The sequence below is a fragment of the Rousettus aegyptiacus genome, unplaced genomic scaffold (genome assembly GCF_014176215.1).
Source record: "Rousettus aegyptiacus isolate mRouAeg1 unplaced genomic scaffold, mRouAeg1.p scaffold_m13_p_4, whole genome shotgun sequence".
NCBI lineage: Eukaryota > Metazoa > Chordata > Mammalia > Chiroptera > Pteropodidae > Rousettus > Rousettus aegyptiacus.
Genome location: NW_023416307.1, coordinates 30,566,683 through 30,588,614, shown reverse-complemented (window position 1 = coordinate 30,588,614; position 21,932 = coordinate 30,566,683). Strand labels below are relative to the sequence as shown.

Genomic DNA, 21,932 nt, shown 5'->3' with positions numbered 1-21,932 from the left:
CAAAAATCACTCTCAAATTCTGAGCTGGATTCATTTTAGTTCTAAATTTCAAAGATGGATTGAATCTAAGCAGAAGTATCTGACAAATTTCTCTCCCATTCTCATGTAGTTCAATTCATATTTCTGAGCTCAGAAGCCAAAAATAACCATATATTATATAGATATATATACATGTATATACATATTAGATCTCATATACTATGTATACATAAGCATCTAAGATTTTACTCTTATTAAGTGTATATGTATTTTGAAAGCTTTGTGGAATCTACCATAAACCTAAAAATTCCTAGCATGGATCAATTATATGTCAAGCAAAACTCAAACAGGTTTCACTGGTGAAGCTGATAAACTACCATGACCACATAATGTATGTGTTTTACTGTACTTATTTGGCTTTTAATACTGGACTATTTGTTGTGGAGACAAACATCTTTCTCTGAATGTGTCTTCCATCTTGAATGTCATGGGTAGAGGTTTGCCTTTTTATTAGCCTTATTTAGCACCATGCATAGTAAATTTCAGTATATTCTGGAGCAATAACTGTAGAAACAAACTACTCAGACTCCCTGCTAAGAGTTATCCAGAACCAACCTGTTGAATTTTAAAGGTAAAAGTCTTTTTACCTTTCAGGGAGGAACTGGTTGTCCCAGTGTCTAAATGAAATGCCTAATGCAAAATTTCCATAAAGCATCAAACTCCTCTTTGGACTCTTTTGGGATTTTACTAACTCAAAGAAAACAACCAAATTTATGATTTGGTACAGGGAGTTGCCTGGACAGTTATTTAATAATACTGCCTTTAACTCCATTTTGAGCAAGAGTTGAATTTAGGATAAAATAATAGACATAGGAGATCAGTCTTTGACGGTTTTAATACACAAGCCCCAGCTCTCTGACAAGTCAATTAAGAAAAAGGGTTAAGGCACTTAAGATTTAATTCTCCTGTGAAGGAAAGGAAACATTAACTTATGTTAAAGATGACTGTAGATGTGGGACACCAGGCTCACACTTGTTTATATATGGACATTAGCTAGAAGTGAGAAAGGAGTTCTAAACTTTAGATCACTGTAGAACACAATTTGGGAATAATCTGCTGATAGTTGAAATTTGCTTCAGTTGTAAAAGTTAAAATGTTCTATGTTCAGCTGATCTTTCAATAATTTGTTTACCAACAGAAGAGATGCATAAAAGGGCAAATTTTATAAGTATACTAAATTATTTTATGAGTTCCAGTCTACAATATGGCATCAGTACTACCAGAATGCTGTTTTACATACAGCAAAATTCCCAACTCTAAAATTCTCATTTTCCTTTTTAAACAAATTTTGATACACCTTCGACAAATTTCTGGTGCTACATATTAAATACATTCCAATCTTAATGGGTATTAAACATTTTATTTAAAGATTTTAAAGTAAAAAAAAAAAAAAAAAAGTACACCAATACAGATTACATTATGATGACCAAGGCAATACTCTACATGACAAAAGTCAAAACAAAATTTAAAAAGTAAATGTACAAAGTAAAATACTTGCTATTCAATTAAGGCTGCATATACAGCAAATGATCGGACCACATGCTTATACAAAATAAATTTTTTTCTTAGAACATCACAATTCCAACCATTCTGACTATCAACTGCCTTATTCTCCTGATGAGTATTTTGAGAGAACTTCTGTATAATATAAAAAGAATTGACATGGCACTTAAAAACTACAAAAAACAGAACATAATTAAAAACATATTTGTAATGCAATTACATAAAATATACACAGTGAATCTTACTAGTTAAAAAAAAAAGATTTAAAAACAAAAGACTACCATGTATAGTGTTTAAAACTTAATCATAGAAAAATGCTCATCATTTGTAACATTATTGATAGAACACTGATGGATTTTTTTTGAGAAGAGATCTAATTTGAAGAAGTTATTTGTTCAACATTTATTTAAAATTATTGATATGTAATTCACTGCCTACCTCTTCTCAAAATGTTTTAGCATGAATAATCTTTTCTAATATTTAACTACAGGACAAAATAAAAGAATAACTCATAAAAAATGTTTCTCAGAATGTAGTTCATTCAGAGACCTAACAGAATTCTAAGGTAGAAACAGTAATGTGCATTTTAAACTTCCTTGGTGATTATTCCACGTCCTAAAATTTTAGAACTAATATCATAGGGGAAACAGCACCACTTAAAAGCAAGATCATAAACATATTACTGACCTAAGATATCAGAATTTTCTCTAAGTTTATGGTTTGAAGTGAATACTGCTTTTTGTTTTAAAATAAGTTTCAGGTATTAAAAGAAACATATATACCTCTAAAATAAACATGTGAATGTATATCAACATTTTTCCTTTGAAGTTTTCATTGCTTTTAGACTTAGTTATTAATGAAAAGAGAGTATACATGGTCAGAAACTTTGGAAAAAATTACATTTCTAATGAAATGTAGCATCCCCCCCCAAAGTTAATTAATTAAATGCCTACAAATTTTAAATCATTCTAAGTTTAAGACTAGATAGCTCTCCCCAAAATTAAATTGTACTAAGATTGGGCAATTATAAGTAATTTAGATGATTATAGTTACTTTTTAAATCCCTTTTCATAAAAAGAATACTTAAACCACAGAAGGATGCTATCACTGGTATCCCTTTTCAGGGGCTCCAACCCCCAGTCCGTGGCCTATAAGGAACCTGGCCACTCAGCAGGAAGTGAGCGGCAGGCGAGCGAGCGAAGCTTCATCAGTGTTGGCAGCAGCCCCCCAGTGCTAGCATCACCGCCTCAGCTCCACCTCAGAGGTCAGGCATTAGATTCTCATAGGAGCACAGGTCCCTGGTGCCAAAAAGGTCTGGGACTGGTGCTTTAAATGATACATTGCTAAACACTAACACGAATAAAAATAATTTGAAGAACTTTGCCCCTGAAATGTATTCTACTCTGTATTACGTGTGTTACCTACTTAACAAAAACTCACTTAAGGAGTTAGAATTGTGATGTATGTGAGTATGTATGTATGTGTATGTCCTGAATGTTTATTCATGTTTATTATTTTTCTTGGATTTCACTGACGATGCCATAAAGTGTCCAAAAATATGGGTAGTATGGTCTGGGGGAAGAATAATCATGGTTAACACATTGTTTAGAAGATAAGTTCTTTTCCTGTATACTAAATCATAAGGTAAAAATCATATACATTCTGCCTCTGCCTGACAGGTGGAATGTATTTACAAGTTTGGTATCAGGTGAGTGTTTCCTTATTATTTAAATCAAATCACAGAAAGCAACTGTGAGATTTATTCTTCAATAAGACATAAATATGACCATTGAAATTTTTTGTATCTATTTTAAATTTCTATGTTTTCCTTTCTATATACTCAGTAATTTTCCATTCAACTGCATCCTGGATCCTCTGAACAACATGTATTAACATTCCAGTTAAAGTTCTGGCTAAAGGGACAAGATTAAAAGCTAACCCCTTAATATATTAAAGAAATCACTTGTATCAATTTTTTTAAAATAGCTAATGATTTGAAATCTTAAGAAAATGTCTATTATTTTCCTCAGGAAAGATCTGTATTCCCCAATTCTAAGCAAGCAATACCTTTTATTATCATTCAATTTAATTATTGTTGCCTTAAAAATCAATAATTTAATTATTCAAAGCAATGATAAAATTTACAGCTGAATTTTTAAACAGAAAGAATTCAGAAACTAACAGGTAATATAACAGGTTGCTGTACTTTGAATTAATCTTTTTCCCAAAATTAACCACTTTAATGACTTACAGAAGAATGATAAAAATCATGGGAGGCTTATGATATAATCCCACCATATGCCTTAATGCAACAGATACTCTTTTTAAAAGGAGTGGTATTTCCTTCAGGAAAAAAGGACAACTTCGTTACTAATCAGTAGCCTGCTAGATTATCAGTATAACTAAATTTTGACATGATTACCTGGAAATAGTCTCAATTTTTTTTCATAATTAAACTTAGATGTAATAGTTGATTCTTACAGTCAACAACAGAAGATACTCAAGTGTTTTTCTGTAGGTGGCAAATATAAAACAGTTCATTGGCTCCAGGCTGGTAATGACTTTTCCATGCATTAAATGGCAACAAAAACAAAATGCACAGTTGAGAAATGAGGATCAGACGCATTCTTCTGCTGACATCAAAAGAGGATTGATATATTCAAAACCTTCAAATTCAGACTGATCAATCTTCCTTACGATATCACTGTTGAAAAAAGTAAATTAATTTTCATAATTAAGATTTCATCAATTTTTTTATTTAAGTTGTAAAATAAGGTTAAGACACAAATAATAAGGCTAATTTATATATCTTATGGAAAAAATATTTTACGAGTTTTTAGATTAATCCCAAAATATTATCTAGAAGATTCATGAGTACCAAAAATCAAAAAAGACTAATAAGTGAATAAGTTTATACTAAAAGGTAGTCTAAAACTGAAGACTGAGAATAAAAGAGGTGCAAGTTGTCACAATTCTTGTTAATTTTAACTATTGACCTGAACAACATCCATAACTATAGGTAAACAGCCAGGTCTGAACTAGTATTCAATTTAGTAGTCACTTCAAAGGCCAGATGGAATATGGTGAAGAGAATCCCAGAAGAAGTTAACCAAAAGGAAAAGGCAAAAGGAATAAGTAAGAACACTGAGACACCTGGAATAAGGAGCGACCACCACAGAGTAGTGGGTCGCAGGGCGTGGAGAGGTGGACGCTCTATTATATTGGGCTTCTATTTCAAACGTGATCAGTGAGTAGTACTATTAAATATTTTAACACTCAAACATAAACACCATAGTGCAGAGCACAGTTACATAGGTATAGTGCCCTTGTTCAAGGAGGGAAGGTACCTCGTACAAAAAAGAAAGCTACAAGAGAAAGCAGTATCTGTTAAGTTTCAGACAGGACAAGCTAAGTCATGTTCTAACCACAGTTCTGAAGAAAAGGGTGACTTCTAGAAATCAAAAAAGGCAGCATTCATTCCACAAACACTTACTGAATAGAATGATGAAAGACTATGCTAGGTCTGGGGAAATACAGGACATTTACTAGATTTGGAGCACAGGAAGAGAAGAAGGGTGTTAAGTGGCAGACGATGCTGGAAGGAAGGTAATGGCTAACTCAAAGAATCCAGTGATGTTTACACTAAGGAGATTTACCTCAATCCATCAAAGATCAGGTTGCATTTGAGATAGCTTTAAAAGATGGGGAAAGTTTCAACAGATGCAATGAAGGAAGAATACAGAGGAAATAGCACGAGCAAAGGTTAACAGCACACTATCAGGGAATGCTGAGTAACTGAGACTGATCAGAACACAGCATTTGTGTTAACATATAGTGAGAAATATGGCTATTAAGTTAGGCTGGAACAGATGGTGGGAGGCCTTAAATGGTAGCCAAGAGGTTAGATTTTATCTTCTAGGCAATGCAGGAGTTACTAAAGGTTTCTGATTTAAGTATTTAAAGAACTGGAGTGGTACTTCATGAGATGTATAGAATGGGTTGCAAAGTTAAGAAGGAGCCCAATTAGGAGGATGGTATAATATTGTAGGTCTGATTTGGAAAAGGTCTAAACTGAGCTTATGGCGATGCAAATGGAAAAGAAGGATCTGATGCAAATGATGAAGTAAAGGAAAAACAGACATAGACTTGGCAGCCGAAGATATTTTCTAGTTAAGGAAAAGAAAGAGTCAACAATCATTGATACTTGAAATCTGAATACAGGAATACATGCTGGTGCAATGAGCAGAAAAAGATGAATAAGAACAAGGAACTGATTGAGAACAACAGAAAGAGAGACCATGAAAGGGACTTACTTTGATTTCAGACTTAATATGTTTGAGGAGCTTATCTGATGAGCTAGGGGAGATGCTGTCTGACAAGAGATGGAAATGCGGCTCAAAACAGACATCAGGGTGGGAGCTAGGTCCTTTAGAAACCATCACTCATTTATTCTTCACAACAACTTCGTGAGTTAGGCAATACAAGAAGAAATAGCCTCAGAGAAATTATGTAATTCACACCCAGGTTATCTAGCTAGTAAAAGGTGGTGTCTGGATTCAAATCTATCTTTTGATTAAATCTAGTGCTCTTTCTGATACATGGTGCTGTCCAAAATAATGATTCTGTATACATCTCTCTCTTCTAGAAAGCAGTAAGCTTTTTTGAAGATGGGCCTATGTTTTGATCATCTTTGAATGTCTAGTACTTAGTGGAGCACCTTTTGCTCAATAATTATTTGTCAATTAAGCTGGGAGTCATTTAAGTAACTGGTATCTATGCGACAGGGCTGGCTGAAATCTCCAAAGTACAACGTGCATATAGCAAAGAAAAGGCTGTCATGAACAGAACCACAGTACATTCTAGTCTCAAGGGGACAGGACAAAAAAAGATGACAAATGGTCACCGAGATGAAGTAGAACCAGGATAGACAGTGACAACCAAAGGAAGGCCGTGAGTGCCAAATGCTTTATAGATATCTTGGGAGATGGGAACTGATCAAAAAAATACCTTAATATTTAGAAATTAAGAAGTCATTCAACCTTCAAAGCTGAAAGAGCAGGTTACGTTGAGGTTAAAGTGCTGTAAGAGGTTAAAGTGCTGGCAGTAAGAAAGTACAACATAATCGATGTTGACTATAATCAACGTTGACTACTCTGAAGGCATTTGGTAAAAGATACTGCTTATTTATTTTTCCTTTACCATGACCATCTATTAGCTGCCTTTGAAAAAGCTTGAAGATGAAAAGAAAATGAGATAAAAATGGTGCTTCAAAGAAGGGCTAAGATTCAGGGGGAGGGAAACATATTTGAGCATGTTTATAAGCAGAGGGAAAAAAAGTGAAAATGAGAAATTAAAGGTGTTTTAATGGAGGCAACTGACAAAATGAAATCCTGGAGGAAAATAAGGAAACAGGTCTGGGAAAACAGAGGGCACCCATTGTAAAAGAGGGATAGCCTTCCAAGAATAGGGAAAAAGAAAAAGTTTGAGAAGACAGATCAATTTTGAGATGCAAGGCGGTCTGGTGACAGCTGAAAGGGAGAGAGCTCACACCAAGGTATTCTCAATTCTTGCAGTCAAGTTAAGGCAAGGTTAATCCATTAAGAGTGATGGAGGCAGGGGTAGGAATGAAGGCTTCTAAAATGTTGAGACAGTTTAGAACAGCTGCTATGAGGAATGGGATAAGAATTAATAAGATGCAAATGACTGCCAAGCAGTAAGGGCCTCCTTGAGATGAGAGAATGAATCTGCAAAGACATGTAAATGATCAAAATATTCCCAAGTTATCCTAAACCATGTTTTAAAAAGATGTAATATAAACACAAAAAATATGTCATATCACTGATGGCTGGACTTGATAAGCTGATGCAATCTTTTAAAAAAGCAATTTGGCAATACATATCAAGAGCTCTAAAATTTCATACCCTTTAACCTAATTCCATTTCTAGGAGTCTATCTTAATCTGCAGGAACTCAAGACACCTGGTCATCATCAGAATGGAAAACTGCAACACAGTGGGAAGAGCACAGGCCTTGGTCACTCAGATTTGGGTCTGAATCCTGGCTCTGTCACCTGACAGCTACGTAACTTTACTTAATCTCTCTGAGCCTGGGTTTCTTCATCTGTAAACCGAAGATGATAATAACTAGGTTTACAAGGTTGTTGTGAGAATCAGAGATAACGCATGTAAAGTAAAATAGAAAACGGCAGTTATTGTTATAATTTATAACAGTATAATAGGTTCAAACATCCTGTAACTGAATTTTTAGATAAATTATAGTAAATATGATAATAAAACATTGCATAGCCATTAAAAATGGGACTTTCAAAGAACTTTAAAAATATTTCGGTCTATAGAATTACTTACTCATCATCTGGAGTGAGCTGGACAGGTTCATTAGTAAACTGAGAATCAAAGTTGTCCAAACCAAATTCCCCAGAAATATTTGGTTTAAAAGGAGGTACCACCTGCTTTTGCTCCATCTAGAAAGACATATTGGATGACAGCTCAAGCCTGTATTCTTAGAAAAATTCCACCTCCACATTTCTCATCTGCTGTCAGATGTTTCCAAGTCTTATTAAAGTGAGTCCCTAGGCAAGGTTCTACAACACTCATAATGATGAAAATGATTTATAAATCTGAACATCGATGCAGGTATCAATAATATCACAACTTGCTCCACTAAATTAATGTTCGGAGCTGTGTTAAAAGCTTTTTAAAAGCACTTTAGAGAACGATTTTAAATAATTTAATCTGCGATATACTAGTTTTCCAATATTCTTTTAAGACAATAAATTTGGCCCAAGGTAATAATGCAATCTAATATAGCAAACAATCAAAATTTACATACCATATCCCAATCAACATTTCGGAAGAATGGGTGTCCCTGAATATCAGCAAATCCTGTTTGAGGATGACAACCTAATCGTTCCTTTGGGTCCTACAGTGCAAAGAAATGTTTCAAAATTGGGTGAATATCATGTAATAGAATACATCACCTTTGTGACCTGTGTTTTGTGTCTGTTACACCTTTATATCTGAAATCATAATGGTCTACCTTTCATTTCTAGAAGGTACAACACTAGATGCAAATGAGTATCTGAAGCTTATGACATGTTACGATTTCCTCATGGCTCCTTCTCTAGTTATCATGTACTGAAAATGAAGCTATGTCACCAGTCCTTGCTAAAAAAAAATGGGAGGAAAATGAGTGACATCCAGCTATTTCTTTGACATGGGTTACGGTGACAGTCGAAATATGCAAACCCCCAAACTTCACAAGTTTTTTAGCTTAATTAAAAAACCCTTAATTATGGCAACAATCCGTAATCTGTGTACAATAATGACACAACCATTATCTGAATCATTGGACTGAGAAGGTGAATGCAACTTGTAAAAAGCCTTGGCTTATTCATTACTGAGTGAGAACATGTTCCCATTTTTCTTTCTAATAAAAGGCAATTTGTTTTGCATATTAACACCTTTCACCTTCATTCTTCACTGTGTTAAAGCTTAGGTTTCCAGTTAAAGTCTTTCCTCATATGAAGTACTCATTTAAGTTTCAATTTCTTATCTCATTAAAATTCATCATTATCTTATTTATCTTAGAAGATAATGCACAATGACCTACATTCTAAACTACCATTTATTTTAAAAAATCTTATTTAAAATAAGATTTATGATTGCCAAGATCATTGTGCTACAATAAGAAGTATATATATATACCTGGTCAGGTTCCTGACACAGAGCTTCTAAAACCCTTGTAATTTCCTGAGTGATGGAAGTGTCATTTGTAACTCACAACAAATCCCTTCCGATCATACCTAAGTTTATGCTAATAAGGTGACTCTTGGTGGGCCTCTAGAGATACTTGACAATGGAGGCTGGTTGCCAGAGTAAACAACTATGTGATGAAGAGGTTGGAACTTTGAGCTCCAATTTCAGAGGGGCTGGAAATTGAGTTCAATCACCAATGGCCAATGATTTAGTTAATCATGCCTATGTAATAGTACCTACATAAAAACCTGAGAATTTGTAGAGAACAGACATGAGAATTTGTAGAGAACACTATTGCCCCAATTGCTCAATAAATAAAGAGGGTCTATGAATAATAATCCAAAGAAAATTCAATATTACAACTGAAAGTATAATTGAAACTATCCCCCAAGAGGCAATTTTTCCCTAATTAAGTACAAGGTATATGTCATTTACGTTAAAAACACCATACATAATACGTAGCTGGGAGTATATTATATTGGCAAAACGGAAAGGACAACTCATCTCAGGATCTAATGTGAAATCACTCTGGTGAAGAGACAAATCCCAGATTTAACTACATCCTCTGCTATTCTGGAATTTTACATTGTGTGAACCTACTTACCAGTTTAATTCATATAGAGCTAAACCACTAAAGATTTTTATACACTATTTATACCTTGTTGAGAAAACTCTTCAGGACACTTGCAGCTTTTACAGACAGAGAACGTGGTATGCGAATTTGTTTTTCCAAAATAACTGGAAAGATAAAATTAATGGCATTATATTTAACGTTTACATGGCTTTAATCTTTATATTTTTATTATGAGATATTTAAGGCATTTTAGCAGGAAAAAACACTATTTAAGCATCTATCTCATGTACTTTCCCAGTCCCATTCCTCTCTTTCCTTCTCAGAAATAGCCTCTAACCTATACATGGTTTTTTACCATTTATATGCATATGTTTTATTCTTTGACTACCTTATTGGACCTTAGTTTCTTCGTCTGTAAAACTGGAATAAAAATAACAGCTGCTTCATAGGGTTGTTATCAGGTTTAAATGAATTAATATCTGAAAAATGTATATATAGCACATATTACTAGATTAGATTTTATTGGATACTGCCAAATTATTCTCCAAAGATGTTTTCTCAACTTTCACTATCACCAGCAGTCTATGAGAGTTCCAGTTGCTACACATCCTCACTAGCACTGGTATTATCAACTTCAAAATTTGTGCTAAATGGATGGATATGAAATAGTAGTTCATTAATGTTTTAATGTGCATACCCCTAATTAGTAGTGAGGTTGAACATCCTTCCACATATTTCATGTTCATCTGAATTTCCTATTATATAAAATTCATTTCCTGGGATGGGATGGCCTTAATTATTAAATGCAGAATTTTAAGGCAGTCTTCACACTTCTTTGGATTATGTGTTGGGAGTCCTGTGCTTATCGGCTTGTTCCTGTTCTGTTCAATTGTTTGTATTCCCAATTGTGGGGCTTCCCCCCGCCTGCCTTTCAATCCCTCTTCTTGGTACTCTATTTTTTCCCCATATTGTTCTTGAACTTAAGCACTCAGTTTTGGGTCCATGTCCCCCCTAGCCACAGGATTCCTTCTTCCAATCTGTTTGTGACACACGATCCAAAGGAATCTGTTATGTTTTTGAAAATGAAAAGGTAACTGGCAAATGGGACTGAAGACTACTGAGGTAGAAAGAATGTATTCCAAACAATTAAAGCCTCACATATTATGATGTACATTGTCCGGATTATTTTCCTCTTTCTTACTCAAAGCAATAACTTGTGCCACCCTCGTTCATGCCCTAGAATACATTATTTACAGAGAATCTGTGTAAAATACTGCAAATTACCTTGGAAGAGATAATCTTCTGTGTTTTGATCAGGGTTATCAGAGCTCCCAACAATATCAAATGGAGACCTTCCTGCCATCATCTCAAACATTAGTACTCCAAGAGCCCACCAGTCAACACTGAATCCTTCAAAAAAGAAATTTTAAAGTAAAAATTATCCAATCTTAATTCTTGAAAGTCAGTAATCTGATTCGTTTTATTACATAATGAAAAAGTAAACTCTAAATACATAACTATCATGGTAGGCATTGAGGATTATAGGAATATTTCATTTATCAACAAAGGGAGGTCCCTAAAAGATAACTTTAAAAATATAAAAAATATGAAAAAAAATATGAAAATAAATCTATAATTTCATACTCATGGCCTGTATCTACTGTTTTGTGTTGGGGATATAATTAAATTTCATTTGTGAATAACCTTCCTTGGTCTAAAACTTAATCTTCTGCTAGCTCATTAAAGACCCCTGAAGAATCTTGGAATCAGATTATGAGTAGCTACCAAAAGTACATCCTTTACATCTGCTGAAATCAGAAGGCCAGAACCCAAGTATTAAAACATTTTCTTAAGATAGACATATCCTCTGGTTCCTGACAATCTCTCCACTATCTTTAAAGATTCCTGGGGGAAATATTCCAGGAAATCTGAACAATCTTCTAGAAGTTCATGACTCTAGGGTTACATGGCTGAAGTTTTAAATCCCTACTCTGCCTTTTTCTAGCTGTATAACCTTGAGGAAATTATTTAAACTTCCTATACATTAGTTTTATCGTCTGTGCTTACCTCACAGAATTATTTAGAGGATTAACTTAATAATACTTGTAAACTGCTTAGAATAGTGCCTAGTGCTCTTTAGTGCTGTCGTTAATAAAATATTATGCAAATATATAACTCTAGATATTGCCTAGGATCCACTGTCTTTCATTGCAGAGTCTGGGGTTTTCATGTAGGGTTCAAGGAGATCAAGAAATTTTAAATTAATAAGGTCAGTATTGAAATACTACAGTGTACTATAATGCAATTTGCACCACACTTAACCACCGTTCTAGCATGTAACTAAAATACCACCTACTAATTTATTACCATAATCTTCTCCTCTTAAAATTTCAGGAGCGATGTAATTGGGAGTACCACAGAAAGTGCTGGTTGTATCTCCTGGCCGTAATCCTTCCTTTTATTTTTTTTTAAAAAAAGAAGAAGAAAAAAGGAAATAAATAATAAGATCCAAAATTCTGTTTTAAAGTCACCTCTTTTATCTATTATATAAGCTCAGCATCTGTAGGTAACTTATTAAGTTTAAATAAAATATCACTAACACAGTTGCCTTTTTTATTAAAATCATGGACTGCCACTAAAAAGCTTAAAGAAAAGCTGTCGTCATTAGTTGTTGGCAAAGAGTCACTTCAATTAGATAAAAATTGCATTAAAAATTTTATATACAAGTAAAAATTTAATAGAAAAATTTAAATTATATGAGTAAAAGGAATCACATTTTATAAAGAAGCACTTTAAAGCCCACCTAACACAACCACAGCTGGCATTATGATGTTTCCCTGCTAGTTGCTGTTCTTAAGGCACATGTTTTTTGATTTTGTATTTTACTAGCTATAGGATGGAGAAAATTAAGGCAAAACACACTAATATGCATAAATAGACAAGCTACACAATAACAAATGCAACAGTCACCAAAAAGTTATAACAAATTTGTATGTACATAACAACATGGCCTCAAAATACAAAGAGTAAAAACAGACAAAATTATTAGAATTTCACAATTCCTGAAATGGAATGAATGTTTGTGTGCCCAAGTTCATATGCTGAAATCCTAATGTGATACCACTGGGAGGGGGGCCTCTGGAAGGTAATTAAGTCATGAGTTTGAAGCCTCCATGATGGGATTAGTGTCCTTATAAGAAGAGCGCTTGCCCTCTCTTCTCCCTGCCATGTGAAGATACAACAAGAAGACAACCGTCTGCATACCATGAAGAGGGTCTTTGCCAGACGGTGGATCTGTTGGCACTTTAATCCTGGACTTCCCGGACTCCAGAACCATAATAAATAAATGTTTTTGAAGATATCTAGTCTATATCATATCTTGTTACCACAGCCAACTGATAATACAATCCCCAATCATCACAGATGATTTTAACCCATTTATATCAGAAATGATAGATCACTCAAACAAAAAAATTAGCAAGCAGAGAAAGATTTGGACAAAAGCTAGAGCTAAATATATATATATATATATATATATTACAAAGAATATGTATATCTGTGTGTGGAGAAAGGGAAGAGAAAGTATGTAAAAGACAGGGAACTCCTTATATATCCTTTTAAGAATTCGTGAGATATTGACCAAATACTAAATCACAAGGGAATATATGTCAAAGAACCAATATTATTCAGACTATTCTCTAGCCACGAGGCAATTAAATAAGATATTAACAATAAAAGACAGTGTAAAAACAAGCTGAATAATATTAAATATACAATTAAGGATGTTTTTTACTTTATACTTCCTATTATTGAGTATATAAAATTCAACCGAACACATGTACGTAGAATTTAACCATTTACCTATTGTTAAATTATATGGCACAAATTCCAAATAACAAAAAAAGGGGAGACATAGATTGCACATCAAGCCTTCTTCCATTCCTGTCCCTGACACATCCAGTTTCAGCTCTCCAGAGGCAACCACTGTTATGAGGTTCTTATGTGTCCCTCCAGAGATATCCTGAGTATAGTGTATGTATTTTTCTTTAAATTTTACTCTATTAAATATAACACATCTATAATAAATACTTAGTAAGTAATATGTTGTGATTCCAAAGATTTTTTTTGTGTGTGTGATTCCTAAGCAGCTCCTGCAAAGGGAGGAAAGACAGTAAGGGAGGTAGACAGGAGAACCAATTTAAAGACTTACTAAATAAGACCTCTAAGATTTATCAAAGATCCTGATTAATTTGGTTGAGGATCTCCAGAAGGAATGAGGATGTAAAATAAACCAATATTATTTTTCATTAAGATTAAGAAATTATTCTCTCATAAAATCTTCCAGGCAAAACAAGATTTCCAAATTTCTTGGAACAAAAAATGACAGAAAGAAAGCCTTAATTCATTTTTGTAAATTTCACTGTTTAAGTAATGCATACGCATTACAATAACTTTTAAAAAAATGTAAAAGTAAACAGAATATGTGATGCTACATAACAGAATACATAATAGGATATATAACATACAGAATGAGAGAATATACTTTAAAACTTTACTTAATGTTATAAGCATTTTACATTGTTATAAACTTTTTATAAATATCTTTTTAAATGACTTTGTATGCCATGTTTTTTAGTCATTTCACAATTTCCTTAAATCATCTCCTTACCAGTAGCCATTTCAATTATCTGAAATATTTATCTTAAAAAAATAAAAAATAAAAAATTTTCATCATAAACCTATCTTCACAGACCAAAATATTTACTCAAGATATCCCAGAGGCAGAATTCCTAGATCAAAGAATATGGCCATTTTTAAAGATTCCTGATACATCTCCACCAAACTACTTTAAAAAGGTTACAACAATATATACACTCACCAACGACATATGAGAATGTCCATTTCATTAAACTCTTGTAGACTATTATAATTATAAAATCAGTATCTGGGCATGCAAAATAAGCCTCACTGTTTTTATTTGTACACTTTTTAACAAGGTTAACATTCTTCATATTTTCTGTTTAGCTTTATTTTCCCTTGACAAATTATAAGACTTCTTTATTATTCTTTTTTTTTTTTTTTTTAATGAAATGAGGAAAAAATCCACTGGGGAGAAAAATGACACACAGATCAAAAGGCATTGTAAATTTGAGTGACAGATACACAAAGGGTTACCTACTAAATCTCTACTTATTTATGATCAAAATTAACATAATAGAAAAATTTATGAAAAAAATTAATATAAGAAAAGATAAAATGAGCTGTGTACATAAAACTTGTGTACCTTTAGGTGAAGATTTTCTTTTCTAATGTTGATGAACAGATATTAAGGTTAAATCTACAGTCCTATTAGACTGTCTTACTTAATGTTAGCCTTTAAATAATCTTTTGGATCTGGAGGCACTTCCTTCAAGTGAATGGGGGAATATAATTCACACACCATATCACTGTGTGAGAACAATTCTGTCCCAGCTACTTTAACAAGGAGTGTGTAGCTCCCTGCACATTTTGTGGAAAAAGACTGAGCCCTTAAATAAAACATTGTTACAAAAAGAAAAAACCACCAAGAAAAAAAGGACATGTCCTGAGAATAACTAAAATTCTTATTGTGTTCTGCTGTACTTTATGTCAGGTATTTACATTTTAATTATTAAAAATGTTAGATTTCCTAAGAAAATCTTAAATTAAGAGTTATAATTAAGAGACAAAAACTTGATGGTGATATGCAAGTAGTTGTGTTAAAGTTTCAGGACTATATGCAATTTTTATTTTTAGATTTTTAATAGTGTCACAACTTTCAAGACCAAAAGTTGCAGACAATAAAGAGAAATTAACTCATAGCACATATAATACAAAAAATATGAAATTTCATAAATGGTTAGGAAATAAATTTATCTTTGCGCTAGAATTCCAAAAAGTATTCTAAATAAAGTAGTAATCATTTCCCCACCTCTGTAGTTATATTACCAAAATAACTTCTCTCACCTTACACATGCCGTAGTCAGTGAGTTTAATGTGTCCTTCCGAGTCCAGCAATACATTGTCCAATTTCAAATCTCTATAAATTATCCCTCGTTCATGAAGATAATTTAATGCTAGACTGATTTCTGCAGAGTAAAATCTAAAATAAAATGAAAACAACTCATCTGATTCAAATTTTTCAATTGTGGTAAGTTTCTAGAGGAAAATATGTAAGTCCTACTCCTATCTGCAAATAAAACAACTAAACCATGTCAAAAGATTTTCTTCTTCCAATGATTTTAGGAACACTATCAAACACAAGTGAAGTACCACTTTAAAATATCTAAACCCAAAACACAATTACAAAAGTTTCACTGTGAGTTAACAAATTGAAAGTCTCGAACAGGGGTCCTTAATCTGGGTCCTTGGATGGACTTCAGGCAGTCCATATTCCTACAACTGGAAGTTGTATGTACATCTTTTATATCTATAGAGTTTCCACAGCTTGCATCACTTCTGTAAGGGACCAGTGACTTCTCAAAATGCTAAGACCCACTAATTGGTCTAGAATAGAAAAAATACTAAAAAAAAAAAAGTTCACTACTCGAACCATAAAATACATACCAAAATTCTAGAAAAGGAATTGAAAGAAATCACTCTACGACAATAAAATTTACTATTAAAGAAAAAAGTTTTAAAAAGTGCCCCCAGCTCATTGGTGATAACCAGAACTTGTCACCTGAATAAAGAAAATTGAAACACCCAAGCTGGTTTACATGGCTGCTTTGGTGAATATTATCACAATCATATTTGGAGGTACATATTACATAACTTGTAGCTACTTAATTTTATGAATAGGTAACTTGAGCCCTTATTCTACATTTCGGTTTCTAGAAAAGCAAAGATGGTTTAAGACCAGAATTGGCACTTTAATACAGTAAAACTAGACGACTTTCCCCAAGTCCAACTGAACAAACAAGGAACAAATACTGGCTATGTTCACAATTCGAAATATCGTCTGTGGCTTTGCTGTGAAGGGTGACTGTTTGATAAAGCGTAAATAAACAATAAACATATAGTACATTTAAAAAAAAAAAAGTTTAGCTCTGAGATTAGATTCATACAATTTAAACCTTCTTATGAAATTGAAGGATACTATCTCTTTCTGACAAGGAAAAAAATCAATGAATCAGCAAGATTTCCACTAAATAAATAATTAAAAAAAATAAAATCACTCAGAGACACAGACAACATTATGGTGGTTACCAGAGGGAAAAGGGGGTGGAGAAGGTAGAAGAGGGTAAACCGGATAAAATATTTGGTAACAGAAGACGACTTGACTTTGGGTGGTGAACATACAATGCGGTATACAGCTAATATATTGTAGAATTGTATACTTGAAACCTATATAATCTTATTAACTAATGTCACTCCAATAAATTTAATTAAAAACATCTCTACCCTTAGTTACAGACATTTATAAATTCATACACTTCATTTTGACATTACTCTCATGAAGCAAAAAAGGGTGGGAATAACTAATTATGAGTAACAAAACAAATATGGCACTGATGATCACAATTTTTATCCAAGGCCATGATCCTTCCCCATCTAACTCCTCCAACATATAAACAACTTACAATCCTGTATAATATCAAAGAAAGATGCTAAATAAATAAAATTTAACACTCTGCTCTTATTCATCAACATGCATGGGATCATAGGACAAAAAGCCAATAGAACAATTAAAAAATTATAATTACAAGAAGAATAGTCAGAATTACATAATAGCTTAAGAGGAACTGTTTTATTACTCAAGTATATACAAATAATAATCCTCTAATAAAAACTGTCCTAGATCACTGCAAACCTGATAAGATTAATGCTTCTTAATTCATCAATTACTTCAGAGGCTGATGCCAAATAGGCAAAATATTTGAAAATTACTGGGTTTACCAGACTAACAGTTTCCCCTTTAATACTGTTTTACTTTTTAATTGCTTATATTATTATATAACATATGTTATATGTATGATGTTATATATTATAATGTAAAATAACTTTTAGCTTAGCTTCTTCATGACAAAAGAATTAACTAGTATCAAAATAAATGATTTATCTACTGTTTTTAACCACTGGCACATAAAGAGTCCCACAGCTCCCCTCAAAATCTAACCCAAACAAACAATAAACAAAAAACTTACCTGGCATGTTCTTCAGGAAGTTTTCTTTGTCGCTGCATATGAAACATTAGATCTCCTCCATTTACATACTCTATGACAAAGAACAATCTAAAACACAGGAGGGAACTCATGAAACCAAGGCCCATGATAAGGTTGTGTAACTTTGCATTTTAAACACTACAGAAACCAGTCACAACATAGACAGTACTTTATATGATCTACCCTTAACAAAAATCCCAGGAATTCAGTGAAAACAAAAGGGTAGTTGGAATAGAAAGCTGTTTAATGACAGAAGATATAAGAAAGTACACTAGCAAGATAATAATTCTGTAACCTACTTCTAAAGTAGTACCACTTGCAATCCAGAGCCTCTCACTCCCACTCCAAATGTAGCATTTGCAAGATAAGTCATTTTCAACTGTCATTTAAGGTAAAGAAGTTAAGATTCCTCCCCCTAGGTAAACTCTGGGAAACTTTTAAGACCTAAAACTAAAATCTTAGGGATATTTAAAAGGTTGGGTTTCTACAGCCATAATTACAACCTTTTTTTTTTTTTTTTTTTTTAAACAGGTAATTTCTTCATGCTAATCCAAACTGATATCACTGATTAGAGTGAGTGGCAGGAAACATAGCATAATACTGTTATGTCTGTATCCATGACTTCCACTTCAGGAATCACAGTAGGAAGGGTTCTTACGGTGTAATATACCAAGTGTAAAGCCCAGTAATCATGGCACTGTCTTTCAATCTTACCTGCTTTCTGTCTGAAAGCAAGAATGCAGCCCAACAAGAAAAGGATGATTGGATGCTTGCTCAAAAACATGCTTCTCTGTCTGTACCCAATCAATATCCTATTTTAAAATGAAAGAAATATATGTAAAAATGAAATGTCATCGAAATTATATAAATTTGTTCTTAGCAATTCAATTATCACAAATGTCTTTATTAACTAGGCTGAATATCAAAAGCAATGATAATCATGAAACAATTTATATACAAAAAGAAAAATACCACCAGTAAATCTTTCAATATTACAAAACAGTCTAGAAAACTTTTACAAAGCTCAATCAACTTTCCCTTAATAATATGGCTTGATTTTTTTTAATTTAATAATCATTAGATTACTTTAGATATATCCTATATAATCTGATTGAAGCATATATTTAGAAAAGCAGGCTGAAATAATAAGGCACAGACATTGAGGTTTTCTCTGAAATGGTACACTTATGCAATTTAGAAATAATCGTTTAGAAGTACAGTTTAAAAGTAATATAGCAATCGTTGTGTTTACCTCATCATCATTGACAAGCTCTTTTTTCACAACTTTCATTGCATAAATACGATCTGTTTTTTTTAATCGCACCAATAGTACTTTGGCATAACTTCCTCTTCCTATTACCCGGAGCAAATCAAAATCCTGAAGACCTAGACTGGATGAAGCTTTGCCACTTTCCCTGGTGTTCATTGCCTGTTAAGAACATTTATATCAAAGAGTTAGTTATACCTGGAAGCATTTTGCATCATAATTATATTTCTAACACCTAGTTATACCTATGATGATTTTAAAAATATTTTCTGATTTTAAGTTCTTAACAATTCTCTTATGTCATTCCAAATAATACAATCTAACTACTCAAGAGGTAGAATGAATTCATGAGTTGATGTCAGAGGGGTGGGTGGTGACAGGAATGAGGTGAAATCTGAGAAATGTTAAAGGGTGTCTTTAAAAGGATCTGGTAACTTTGGGTGTAGGAGCAATGAAGATGCACGAATGAAACAAACAATACCAGCTTTGGTGACTGGGAGCCTGATGTACCAGTGATAGAAAAATGAAGTGTAAGTATAGGGTAAGATTGACAGAGTTGTTGAGATAATGAGTTGGTTTTTCATTTTGAAGTTAGAAGTTACAATGGGATAACAAGATGAGTTTGCAAGAAGCCTGATATATGAAATCTCAGTTATGAGAGGACATATTCGGAAACACTGGAAACTATAAGCAGAAAACAAACATGGAAAACATTCTTTCTACATAATACCAAGGCTCCAATACAAAATCAGCCTTATAATTCATTCACAACTAGAAATGTAGGCTTCCAGTAATTTATAGAGAAGACTGAAGATGATCTTTTATTAGATAGCTGCAAAATCCTCACCACACAATCAACAGATGTATCCATGAGAATTAAGTATGAATTTTCTGAAGCATATTCAGAAAAGAAAAGAGAAAATTTTAAGATAAATAAGGACAAAGAAGACAAAATTATGAAAACTGAACAAAAAGATTCAAAAGAAAAGTCAGACATGAAAATTTAGAAATAATAATTTGATTTGGTAACAAGGAAAATAAAAAGGAGTAAAAAGAAACCAGATTAGGGCAGATTCAGAAAGCAGAGAATGGTTAGAAGATAAGGCAACGTACAGACTTTAAATATGGTTAACTAGAAACTACAAAGGAGAATGAATGGGGCAAAAGCAGAGTACTTTCATTGAAACAATAGGAAGAATGAGTGAAGTGAGAGAAGCCAGAAAATAGGGGAATGTCACCTTAAAAGGACCATAATTCCCCACCCTATCCCAATGACCTATAAGATTCTAGATCCTACAAAAATAGCCTTCAAAATAAAAGTAAAATAAAAATGTTTTCAGACAAACAAAAACTAAGGAAATCCATCACTAGTCGGCTCTCACTAAAGGAAACATCGAGTTCTTCAAGAAGAAAGATGATCGATCTCATATAGCACAGGCATGCAAGAAGGAATGCAGAACAAAAAGAATAAAACCTAAATAAGGACTGACTGTTTCCAAACACTAATATACACACAATTTTTAAATATGACAAAAAATAGCACCAAAAGCAGAAGGGAGAGTAAATTTAAAGTCATTTAATCTTTAAATAATAATAAGCTCATAAAATAGAACTATATTTTAAACTGCTAAGTATTCTAAACACCATTCTTAAATACATAATAATTTTTAGATTATGCTTTCTTAAAGTGAAAATAAATTATGTTACCAGATTATTTAATTTAAATAAAATTAGTAATTTAATTATCAAATTAAATCATAATAAAATGCTAGAATCATTAAAAATCATTCCTGCATTTTATCATTATGATCTAAAATCTAAGCTAGTTAATTTGTCATATTTTGACAATGTCATCTTATTAAAAAGCTATTGACGAGATTGGATTAAATATGGTGGAGTGAGAGACGTCCCTAGATCTCTCTCCTTGAAACAACAATAAGCTGAACATCTAAAACTAAACAAAATACACCCAAACTGCACACCAGCACATCTGAGCATGGGATCTATGCATAAGAGCTATCACAGGTCAGAACCCCAGAGTGTCGGGCAGTGGACTGGAAGAAATAAAGCAGCAGCCACCAGCGCTTCCTGTAGAAAGAGGGGGAGGGGAGAAGCAGCAGCAAGTTCCCTGAACAACCTGCCTGGAAAAGCTGTGAGCTCTCTGCAGCCAGTGGCAGGGCCCAGACATTAGGACAGAAGGCAGAGAAACAGGATGGCAGAAAAATAAGTTGATTTTTACTAGCCGTGGTTGTAAAACCGACGCGAAGCCGCAGTCCCCAACTCCCAACCCAGAGCGCTCCTCCCTCCATACTCTCCAAGACTGATCACCATGGAGCCCCAGGGGAATCTGAGCAAATGCTACCAAAACTGTCGCTAACACTGACAGGAACTGAGACTGAGGGTAGCGAGGATGATTAAACATCTATAAGGAAAAAAAAGACATTATTAAGACTTTATATAAATCAGAGATCCAAGAGGCTTAGACGCCACCTACTGGAAACCAAAAGAAAAACACCTTCTTTGTAATAGGCTAGAAATCATTATATAATAAATCTCCTTTCTGGAAAAAAAAGCAGAACACACTTCCATTAA

General features: G+C 33.2%; 1 protein-coding gene across 2 annotated transcripts in view; it reads right to left on the bottom strand.

Moving 5' to 3' along the window:
• Nucleotides 1–1,379: 1,379 nt before the first annotated feature.
• Nucleotides 1,380–21,932, bottom strand: part of PRKCI (protein kinase C iota) — a 64,309-nt gene continuing 43,756 nt past the window's right edge. Inside the window, exons 8-17 of one of the 2 annotated variants that reach the window (XM_036219501.1) lie at nt 19,326–19,502; nt 18,788–18,885; nt 18,056–18,142; nt 15,876–16,011; nt 12,258–12,345; nt 11,175–11,300; nt 9,975–10,054; nt 8,391–8,480; nt 7,907–8,022; nt 1,380–4,246 (exon numbers count right to left, since the gene is read on the bottom strand). In XM_036219501.1, coding sequence (XP_036075394.1) covers nt 4,159–4,246; nt 7,907–8,022; nt 8,391–8,480; nt 9,975–10,054; nt 11,175–11,300; nt 12,258–12,345; nt 15,876–16,011; nt 18,056–18,142; nt 18,788–18,885; nt 19,326–19,502 — 1,086 coding nt within the window. In that variant the 3' untranslated portion in view covers nt 1,380–4,158. The remainder of the gene's footprint in view (nt 4,247–7,906; nt 8,023–8,390; nt 8,481–9,974; nt 10,055–11,174; nt 11,301–12,257; nt 12,346–15,875; nt 16,012–18,055; nt 18,143–18,787; nt 18,886–19,325; nt 19,503–21,932) is intronic. The other variant, XM_016127531.2, reaches the window with a different exon arrangement.